Raw genomic sequence first — 11,737 nt, 5'->3', positions numbered from 1 at the left:
CAAAACAGCAAGACTTATTTGACATCAAAACAAAAATGTAAAAAACTGCTGTCTAATCGCTCTCGTGGTACTTTGATGTCATACACAGAATGGTCTCTGCAGTGCTGCTTCAGTCAAAGACCTTTTGTGTTTTATTAGGAGATGCACAACAGTTCTTCTGTGGCTTTATAGGTAATATTTTCACTTACATAATTTAGCAAAATCAGACAATATTGTGTCTAATATAAACCACAATATTAACTTCTTATTATTGAATTGTTGTAAATAAATATCACATTTGGAACTGGTCAGCGCTCAAAAAATGCTGGGAAATCACTTCATGTAGCCCCAAGAGTGATTACTGATAAACTGTCTGAAAAAAGAAAGTCACGTTTTAGAGAAGAAAAAAATCACCCACTGACTTTCAAAGCTGCTAACGACTTTCTACTTCGAGGATCTTGATAGAAATGTAGTGGAGTGAAAAGTACAATATTTGTCTTTCAAATGTAGTGAAGTTAAAGTCATAAGTTTCCTGAAAAAATAATACTCAAGTAAAGTACAGATACTCAAAACGTGTACTTAAGTACAATACTCAAGTAAATGTACTTAGTTTCTGTCCGCCTCTGGTCATGTGATGCTTTGGTTTTCTCACAAAGCATCATGTGACTTCAGTAGTCATATGGAAGTTGTGTGCAAAAGTTGTGTGATATTGTAAAGACACTTTCATGGTCAAAACATGGTTATCTTTCATCGTATGCAAAAGAGCCATGCTTGACTCTCTTTTAAAAGCCCACCGTCTTCGTCTGTCACATGCTCATAAAACAGCACATGTCTGTCGGCTATCAGAGAGTCAGCTATCTACCCATCCATCCATCCGTCCATCCATCCATCCATCCATCCATCCATCCATCCATCCATCCATCCTCATCATATGGAAGTTGTGTGCAAAAGTTGTGTGATATTGTAAAGACACTTTCATGGTCAAAACATGGTTATCTTTCATCGTATGCAAAAGAGCCATGCTTGACTCTCTTTTAAAAGCCCACCGTCTTCGTCTGTCACATGCTCATAAAACAGCACATGTCTGTCGGCTATCAGAGAGTCAGCTATCTACCCATCCATCCATCCGTCCATCCATCCATCCATCCATCCATCCATCCATCCATCCATCCATCCATCCATCCATCCATCCATCCATCCATCCACCCATCCATCCATCCGTCCATCCATCCATCCATCCATCCATCCATCCATCCATCCATCCTCATTTTATTGTTCTTTTCTATTTTTGGTTCTGTCTGTCAGTATGTCTGTCTGTCGTTCCATCCATCCGAGAGCAGCATGGGTCAGTCTGTGACGTTTAGGAGTCATCAAACAGACTGATTGTTGTGTTTTAGTGGAGTTTCTCTGGTCTTGTGTGTTTGTGTGTGTTTTTGTCCTCCAGCACTTACTCTCATTCTGGTGTCCTGAGCTCTTTCCCAGCATCATTTGCGTTCTGTCTCTCCTCGTCCCAGTTTTCTCTCGTACTCCTCCTCTCTTCTAGAGCACTGACCTCCAGTGTGTTGTCAAACGAGGTCACGGCTGTGGGTTTCCTCCTCGTTTAGTTCCTTCTCTAAAGCTTCTGCTGATTATTTGGGCTGGTCACGCGTGATTTCCTCTGTTAACGTCACTCTGAGTTATCTTGTACCAGTTCAACACTGTTCATACTTTAATCTGGATTAGCAATTAATTGCCAGTTTTGATATTTAACACTAGATTAATAAAATCTAAATTAATGTTATTATTTTTTTTGCATATGTAGGATGCTTATTAACATTGATTGAACAATTAAGCATGCAACAATCATGCAATAGTTGTTTTAGTAGTTTACATTTTGCTATGTAAATCCACTCTAATTTAGTCCTTTAAAGTGTATTACAAAAAATAGTAGGAAATGCATGCTGGATTATGTTTGAAACTAAACAGTGCATGAATATTTAATGGCATAAGCATTGAGGCAGTAAGCGGTAATGGTGTATCGTTGGTTGTGTGTTGCTGAAAAACACACAGCAACGCATTGAGTCACACTCTTCACCTTTGGCACCACAAAAGCACAACTAACTAGCTCTGAATCAGAGGTTCATAACCCAGAGCTGAACGTGGCCTTTTACCCGGGATTAGTAATGACTTTATCCCAAGGTTAAGCAATCTATGAAAAACCGTTTTCTTGATTATCCTCAAAAATACAGAACATGTTGATTGTGCATTAGTATTCAAGGAAGTGGTTCGGTTTTGATTCTCCACCCTTCAGTTTATTTATGATCAGCTGAGTTTCCTCCATTTGTTCACCGCAGGAGATCTATCAGCTTCACATGCCCTAGTGTGGTTTTTGTAGGACAACATGGTGTGATAATTTTAGCAACACTGGTCACCGGTGTCCTTAGTGCCTTTTCTCTTCATGTTGATAAATCTTGTAACACGCATCTGTATTTTTCTGAAAAGCGTCCGTGCATCTGTATTGTTTTCACCGTTTATGTGGCTTTCATAATAGCAGCAGGAGGTGTTCCACACTAAATTACTGGACGTAAGAGGATGGTTGATCACGTAGCTCTGTAAGGGGCTGTTCCTGAATGTGACATGTTTATTCTTAATGTTTGGTTTTTTAAACAAACAGAGGTGTGCTTTAAAAAGTGATTAGACTTATGATTAAATTAGTGAAGAAGTTCCACAGACCTAACTGAAGAAGACACTTTAACCAAATCTAGAGAATTTGCAACCATCCAGTCTAGTAACCAATCAAAACAGTAGCATTCTAGCATTGTGGAGCAAAAGTTTAGGGTCAGAAAGATTCTTTTGAAAATAAACAAAGCATTAAATTGATATTTAAGGCATTTGTAATGTTACAAAATATTTCTATTTCAAATCAATTCTGTTCTATTGTACTTAAATGTGTCAGTTTCTGCAAACATATGAAGCAGCACAACTGTTTTCAACATTGAAAATAATCAGAAATGTTTCTTGAGCAGCAAATCAGCATATTAGGATGATTTCTGAAGATCATGTGACACTGAAGACTGGAGTAATTATGCTGAAAATTCAGCTGCGCATCACAGAAATAAATTACATTTTAAAACATATTCATATGGAAAACAGCTGTTTTAAATTCTAATAATATTTCAGAATATTACTGTTTTTACTGCATTTTTTGATCAAAAAGTGAGCAGACGAAACTTCTTTCCAGAAATGAATAGATCCGATCCCAAACTTTTGAACAGTACTGTATATTGTTGGGTTGTTTGGTACTGTTCTTGTAAATCATGTCATTACTGCATTCGAATGAACGTTTGAGCAATTCACAAATCTTGTGTACGATTTGGGTTGTTTGGTACTGTTCTTGTAAATCATGTCATTACTGCATTCGAATGAACGTTTGAGCAATTCACAAATCTTTTTTTTAATCTCTTTTCACAATGATAAGCACCATTCATGATCTCTGTCAGCAGGTGTGAAATGCAAATAGAAAGTGCTTTTGTGCTTTTCTCAAGAGCCCAATCTCACTCTGAGCTCCAGGGAAAGAGTGCAGAAAAGATCACCGACACTCGGTTTAATTGTTCGTTATCTGCGCTGTCATTCTTTTCTAATGGAGCGAAGGCTGGCGAGAGACACAAAGAGAGTGAGAGACATGAAGGGACTGATGCCGGACCTGCTTGCTCCACTTCTTTTTAACGGGTTATAAAAGTGGGACAGTCTGTTCCATGGAAGTTCTCCAATTAAAGTTTCTGGGGACCAATTCACTGGAAATATATCTATATTCACCCTGTCCTACATAGGAGGGGGCGGTGCGCTATGTATGTGAGTGAATGAAGTACAATACAACAGGAGGTGTGTGTAAAAGGGTTTCTTCTCACAAAAAAAGGGAGCGAGCGAGCTGAATGGATGCTTGGACAAAACACACGCAGAAAAAGTGCTGTATTTAGTTATGTATGCCACCCAATACTGGTTCTGTGGGACTACTGACTAACTCGCATGTGTTTCTCTGCGGTGTAGTATTGTTTGACAGGCCTCGTCTTGTGTCCGGTGTCCTCAAACACCCATTTCTGTGGTCTCTTTGCTGTTTTCGTGGCCTGGTCTCGTATCACCGCTCTTCCTGCTTTGTCCTTGGGCTGCTGGTTTCTGTGTGGCGCCTGCGTTACTCTCTCTGAATCATCTCTTGAGAGCGAAATGAGGCCAGTGCTCTATTTTTCCCCACCTGCCCCAGTCAACTGCCAATTATACAGTGGAGAGCTAATCAGGCGAGCGAGAAACACTTCTCTGCTTCCTCATTGGTCTGGTTTTATTAGCTGCTGAATATGAGGGGATTCATGCATGTGGTTGACGTGTCTTCTTACATGTCATTTATGGTTGGAGTATTTTCAACAAACTTTATACAAAGCGCTAAATAGTTCAGTATAACAAAGCACGGCTGGATTTATACATGCATGCAAACACATGTTGTGTTTTGGATGCTGTGGTAGTGTTCATTTTGTTTAGTTTGTGTTTTTGACAACAAGTTTATGCAATATTTTGTCACTTTCTGATATTTAAAATTACTAACTGACATTACTAACAATTACTAACTGATATTTAAAATAAAAATGTAATGATTTAGTTATTATTGAAAATGATTATATAAAGATATACAGTAGATTTGTACAAAAATTGTACTATTCAATCTGCATATATTTAGGAAAGTTCTCTTTACACGATTAACTCAGGTGTGTTGGTGTTTCCACCAGACTACTTAACTAACTTAACCAGTGAGACATCACTATGTTTTTAGTGGCTGACCCTGATTAACTCCAGAAACTCTTGATTTGGAGCTTAATTTTGACATTGCTGTATTTTTATAGATGGAGTGAGCAATTGATTTGGAGAGTTTATGATGGAGACCATCTGTGTCTCGCTGGCCTGCTTCACTCTTGAATTGGCACCAGTTTAACCAGTCAAGTTTACTAACAGCCTGTTTTAAAGAGTTGATATATTAGTCTGAACATCAGACACCACACAGTCTCTCTCTGACCGTCCGATGCATATTTTACACTTAAAATGGGGAAACACTTGCTTTAGCAATCTGATTGTTATTTTTTATTCATCAAAGGGTTTTTATCAGTCCATCTGGAAACAAAATTGTGTTTACAAGGTACTGGGTTGATTCAGCGGGTGCTTTTCCAGATGAATAGTCACTGGATTTACCAAAGTTTACCAGGTTAGTGTCATCAGATCTTTGAATGATGATCTTTGAGTTTTGTTTAAAGCAGGTAAACTAGATGTACAGAACTGTATTTTTTACTTGGATATATCAGTGAAATATTCTGTATTTATCGCTTATTTTGCAGTGTTTTCTGTATAATCCGATCACAGGAGCTACTACAGCATAATTTACGTTTCTGGCATTTCAAAGAGTGAAGAAAGTGCTGAATTTGAATACAGATATATATATAAAATCCATAATATAAAGATCCAAAAATCTTTGTATCATCCAAAATATATCTTATTATTTAGATAATATTATTTGGATAATTTTATATTTATTTTAATATGAAATAAATGTTAACAATAATAATTTTAAATTTTTTTGATAATATTATAATATTAAACTTATTATTTGGGTAATATGTCATTCAAAGATCCAAAACTAAATTATTAAAACCCCAAATTATAATTAAAGCATAGAAATGTAGAACTAAAAATAGTATTCCAATAATCATTGTAACTTTTTCAGTATTTGCATTGGGTGAATGTACACTTGATGAACCACAAAACAGGTTGTGATATTTAAGGTAAATAACCATCTAAAGCTGTGAAGGAGTAATGAGGTGACGGAGATCTCTGGAGGTTTACAGGACATTTTCTAAATGTGGACATCACTGACGTCAGTGTCTCTTTACAGTATTTATTGTACAGATGACAGGCATCGAGGGAGAGGCGCAGATATCGGGTGCATGTGCAGTTATGCTGTTTAAGGCATTTGTGTGTAGAATAAAGGGGAGCCATAACCATGCTGACTGAAAAATGATATAAATAAATCCAATGAGTCAGTGTCTCTCTTGTGTGCAATTAAACAACAATATAATCAGCAGAAATGCAGTGGGCTGATGCTTCACAATTTTTGTATATTATATCAAATAAAATATTTGTATAGCACTTCAATCACACATGCTCAGTGTTAAGAAATGTTCTCAAATATCCAGTATTTCTTTGACTGTACTAAAGCATAAAAGTCCCATAATACGTATGCAGGTATTTAGGAAACATTCTAAGATGCTACAACCAGTTATTCTGCTTTGAAATGTGTGTTCCGTGTCGGTTTCTTGAGCAGCAAATCAGCATATTAGGATGATTTCTGAAGATCATGTGACACTGAAGACTGGAGTAATTATGCTGAAAATTCAGCTGCGCATCACAGAAATAAATTATATTTTAAAACATATTCATATGGAAAACAGCTGTTTTAAATTCTAATAATATTTCAGAATATTACTGTTTTTACTGCATTTTTTTATCAAAAAATGAGCAGACGAAACTTCTTTCCAGAAATGAATAGATCCGATCCCAAACTTTTGAACAGTACTGTATATTGTTGGGTTGTTTGGTACTGTTCTTGTAAATCATGTCATTACTGCATTCGAATGAACGTTTGAGCAATTCACAAATCTTGTGTACGATTTATCTCTTTTCACAATGATAAGCACCATTCATGATCTCTGTCAGCAGGTGTGAAATGCAAATAGAAAGTGCTTTTGTGCTTTTCTCAAGAGCCCAATCTCACTCTGAGCTCCAGGGAAAGAGTGCAGAAAAGATCACCGACACTCGGTTTAATTGTTCGTTATCTGCGCTGTCATTCTTTTCTAATGGAGCGAAGGCTGGCGAGAGACACAAAGAGAGTGAGAGACATGAAGGGACTGATGCCGGACCTGCTTGCTCCACTTCTATGTGTGTTCCGTGTCGGAATGTCTGTTTTTATTTTGGTCTGTGTAACTCTGCCCACTGGCAATTTACCCAATAGTTTTTCAATACCCTGGGTTGCCAAAACACAGCAGCCATGAAAGCCAGCTGATGAACTGCGTCAGAGATTCTGCCCGACCTAAAAACCTCTGCATCCATCTAAAAAAACCTCTATGACCAGAGGAATATTAAAACATGGATAAATCAACTCATCAACTTACAGTGTAAGGCCTGTCGCCCATCAATTGTGCTTGTTCCTGTTGCATGTTCTCAATCTGGCAACCCGCATGAATGTGGAGTCTGAGGAGGAGGTGCGGAGAAATAACACTCTCCAATATTTTGACAATTCACATTGCAATTCTAAATATTTTTGTTTCAAAAGAGAACCATAATTATCCCTGTAGCATAAAGATGTCTGCAGGTGTTTAGTTTGGTTTTATGTCTTTTCAGGCTTACAAATGTTTGGTGACGCTTTAACAGTAGCAAGCTAAGAACAGTGAGATCATCTTGGAGATGCATATGGACGCCACTAGCACATAGAGATACACAGAGAACAACTAAATCGCTTTGCAATTTAGCCTAAATTCAACTCTCAGTCTTACGCAAATTGAATCCAGTCTGTGTGCCCTGGAGAAACGGCAGGAGTTCTTTTTAGAAATAAATTGTGGGAAAAGTCCCACACACTGTCTTAGCTTGCAGATCTTTATTAAATGAAAGGTTTCTGAAGCCTTTTCTGACTAAAAAGTGCTGTTATTGTTTAAGGATTTGCAGTGTTGTTACCAGGGTTTTGCTATGCATTTACCAAAGTGTTCTGAGTGGTTGTTAGTTATTTGCCATGTTTTCTAAGTGGCTGTTAGTCCACTGGCTAGGGTGTTGCGTTGGTATTAGTGCTTTACTAAGGTGTTGAGTGGTTGTCAGTGCATTGCTAGGGTATTCTGAGTGGTTGTTATTGCTTTACTAGGTGGGGGGGGGGGGCAAGGGGTGAAATTGCCCTCCCATATCGTTAGTCATGGAATCCCCGATGTCAGCCCCGCTGCAATTGGAGCGGTTGTACAGGGGTACTAGACGGCTCTAAATACCTTAAAACGAATGCACAAGCAATAAAAGATCTGTCAAACTATCCAATGTGTTTTTTGCGGCATTGAGCAATGTAGCCAATCACAGACATATCTGTTGATTTCTTCAATGCAATGGCCAATCAGAAATATTAGAGTTTTCAGAATTCACTCACCGCTGAAACGCCGGAGTTTTGCACACTCATGAATCATCTCATAAGTGCAGACGTGATGTAAATAAGAGATTAATTGTGTAGTTTAGAGAGCTTCATTGATTATAACGGAACTTTGTGAGATCACAATGAACTAAGATGAGTGATGCTTTTAGTGATAATAATGAGAGCGCGCTTTGCATGCTTTCTAGACTATAATCCATTCAGAATTTGTATGAAACTTTGTATGAAACATACATGCTGCAAAGTTTCGGGAATGGCATCCGTATATTTATGCTGGATTCATTCTCGAAATATCAGTGATTGACACAGTGATAAAGCAATGGACGGGACAAAAAAAAAGAGTGATTTATTCTGGAACTCTGGAATTCTGGAATCCTGGCCAAACTTCCACAGACGGCGCGCTTCCTGAGCAAGATCCAGTTCACTGATTAAAAGGGACATATCAACCAGTAATTTCATTTCCAGTAACGGATGGTAGAAAGTTCAGAAATGAATTGTATGCAATTAATGACAGAATAGTCCCACATCTAATAGTATTTTTTCCCCTCACGTGTCTCACCTTTAGTAACAACGATTCAAAACGGACACATTTCAAGTGACGGGAAAAAGACACAGAAAACTTAAATGAACATCAGAAAAACGTGCACATTTCTGGTTAAAAATGAAAGGCCACTTAAAACAGGACGCATCACCGTTCAAATCAGCAACAAGAGTCAAAGCTCCAGTTTAGTAAACGCAGGCAACCTCTTTAAGAAATTCTTGACTGCGCTGTATTGACTGCTTTGATGCGTGTTAGGGCATTGTTTTGATGCATACATCCAAAAAATATTTAGCTTTTTTTTTCTTGCCCCCCTCCTGACTCAAGAGTCAAATGTTGCCCATGGTTGTTAGTGTGCTGTTAGGGTGATTGAGTGGTTGTTAGGATGTTTATAGGGTGATTAAGTGGTTAGTACATTGCTATGGTGTTCTGAGTGGTTGTTAGTGCTATGCTTGGGTGTTGAGTTGTTGTTAGCGTGTTGCTAGGGTGTTTGAATGGTTGTTAGTGTGTTGCTAGGGTGTTTGAATGGTTGTTAGTGTGTTGCTAGGGTGTTTGAGTTGTTGTTAGTGTGTTGCTAGGGTGTTCTGAGTGGTTGTTAGTATGTTCTTAGGGTGATTGAGTGGTTGTTAGTGTCGTGCTATGGTGTTTGAATGGTTAGATTGTTGCTAGGGTTTTCTGAGTGGTTGTTAGCGTGTTGCTATGGTGTTTTGAGTGGATGTTAGTGCTTTACTAGGGTGTTGAGTTGTTGTTAGTGCGTTGCTAGGGTTTGTGAGTGGTTGTTAGTGTGTTGCTAGGGTGTTTGAATCGTTAGTGTGTTGCTAGTGTGTTCTGAGTGGTTGTTAGTGTTGCTAAGGTGTTCTGAGTGGTTGTTAGTGTGTTGCTAGGGTGTTCTGAGTGGTTGCTAGAGCATTGCTAGGGTGTTTTGAGTGGTTGTTAGTGCGTTGCTAGGTTGTTGAGTGGTTGTTAGGATGTTTATAGGGTGATTGAGTGGTTGTTAGGGTCTTTCTAGGGTGTTGAGTGGTTGTTAGTGCATTGCTAGGGTGTTGAGTGGTTGTTAAGGTGTTTCTAGGGTGATTGAGTGGTTGTTAGTGCATTGCTAGGGCGTTGAGTGGTTGTTAGTGTGTTGCTAGGGTGTTTGAGTGGTTGTTAGGGTGTTTCTAGGGTGTTGAGTGGTTGTTAGTGCATTGCTAGGGTGTTCTTAATGGTTGTTAGTGTGTTGCTATGGTGTTTGAATCGTTAGTGTGTTGCTAGTGTGTTCTGAGTGGTTGTTAGTGTGTTGCTAGGGTGTTCTGAGTGGTTGTTAGGGTGTTCCTAGGGTGTTGAGTGGTTGTTAGTGCATTGCTAGGGTGTTGAGTGGTTGTTAAGGTGTTTCTAGGGCGATTGAGTGGTTGTTAGTGTGTTTCTAGGGCGATTGGGTGGTTTTTAGGGTGTTTCTAGGGCGATTGAGTGGTTGTTAGGGTGTTTCTAGGGTGTTGAGTGGTTGTTAGTGCATTGCTAGGGTGTTGAGTGGTTGTTAAGGTGTTTCTAGGGCGATTGAGTGGTTGTTAGTGTGTTTCTAGGGCGATTGGGTGGTTTTTAGGGTGTTTCTAGGGCGATTGAGTGGTTGTTAGGGTGTTTCTAGGGCGATTTAGTGGTTGTTAGGGTGTTTCTAGGGTGTTGAGTGGTTGTTAGTGCGTTTCTAGGGCGTTGAGTGGTTGTTAGTGCGTTTCTAGGGTTTTGAGTGGTTTTTAGTGCGTTTCTAGGGTGTTGAGTGGTTTTTAGGGTGTTTCTAGGGTGTTGAGTGGTTGTTAGTGTGTTTCTAGGGTATTGAGTGGCTGTTAGTGCATTTCTAGGGTGTAGAGTGGTTTTTAGGGTGTTTCTAGGGTGATTGAGTGGTTGTTATGGTATTTCTAGGGTGTTGAGTGGTTGTCAGTGCGTTGCTATGGTGTTTGAATGGTTATTGTGTTGCCAGGGTGTTTTGAGTTGTTTTTAGTGCATTACTGTGGTTTCTTACTGGTCCAAGTCAAAATATTTTCTGGTTTCTATAGGTGTGCCTTTATACTGACTGTTTATGGAATTGGAATTTATTTTAATATCAGTAAAATGAAATGCATCACTGATTATTTTATGTTTCTTGTCTTTTTCAGTCTGTTTAACATTAAGCTGTACGCCGATAAGCAGCATGACTCAGCGCCATGACATCAACACTGCTTGCTGACACAGTGCAGCAAAGGATGCTGGGAAACACCAAGCGTTTTTTTGGCAGCGCCAAAGATAAAGAGGGCGAGGATGAGGAGGATGATGAGGAGCGATTGAAGAGATTGAAACAAAATGGGATGATCGGTATGGGAGACAAGGAACACCAGAACCGGGCCGGATGCAAGTCGGATGGATCCAAACCAGCGGCCGTTGTGATTGGATGGCAGAGAGGAGATAGGCAGCCCAGGGCCGTTAACTCTGCCCAAAGAGGAATCCCACATTTACCCAGTCAGCCGACTCTTTATCATCAGACAACCAATCAGCCGCTGTATCACCCGGTCTTGACCAATCAGCAGGCCCGGCGGCGTCTGATGGAGCGCAGCATGACCACAGTGACCCCTGTGGAAGACTCGCAATTCGCCGTGATTGTGTTCCGCATCGGCATCCCTGACATTAAACAAACGGTCTGCGCATTTCTCTTCACACACATTCACATGCACTCGCAATGTGTGCTAACGGTTGGCCGATTATCATTTTGACAAATTCTCTACTCCATCACATTAATTTTGCAGCTACAGATATGGTACAGATATTTGCGTTTACCAATAATAATTTTACTTCTATCAATAACAATAATATGGCACCATAATATCATTATTATTATAAATTCATTTTATTTTATAAATTAATATAATTTTTTTATAATAATTGTGTCAATTAAATAGAAATAACAATTTAAAATTGATTATATTATTATTATTATTTATTTTTGTATTTGTAGTGTAATTTTTATTTTTTTGTTGTTTTATTGTTTATTCAAATAAATATAAATAATTTCTATTTTATTT

At 38.7% G+C, this 11,737-nt stretch overlaps 1 protein-coding gene across 1 annotated transcript in view; it reads left to right on the top strand.

The window, feature by feature from the left end:
- LOC107667089 (SH3 and multiple ankyrin repeat domains protein 1) overlaps nt 1-11,737 on the top strand; it is a 61,606-nt gene that overhangs the window by 2,318 nt on the left and 47,551 nt on the right. Inside the window, 1 exon segment of the mRNA XM_074186928.1 lies at nt 10,838-11,353. Coding sequence (XP_074043029.1) covers nt 10,886-11,353 — 468 coding nt within the window. The 5' untranslated portion in view covers nt 10,838-10,885.

The sequence above is a fragment of the Sinocyclocheilus anshuiensis genome, unplaced genomic scaffold (assembly GCF_001515605.1).
Source record: "Sinocyclocheilus anshuiensis isolate Anshui unplaced genomic scaffold, SAMN03320099.WGS_v1.1 scaffold415, whole genome shotgun sequence".
Lineage (NCBI taxonomy): Eukaryota > Metazoa > Chordata > Actinopteri > Cypriniformes > Cyprinidae > Sinocyclocheilus > Sinocyclocheilus anshuiensis.
This window is presented reverse-complemented; position numbering and strand designations above follow the sequence as displayed.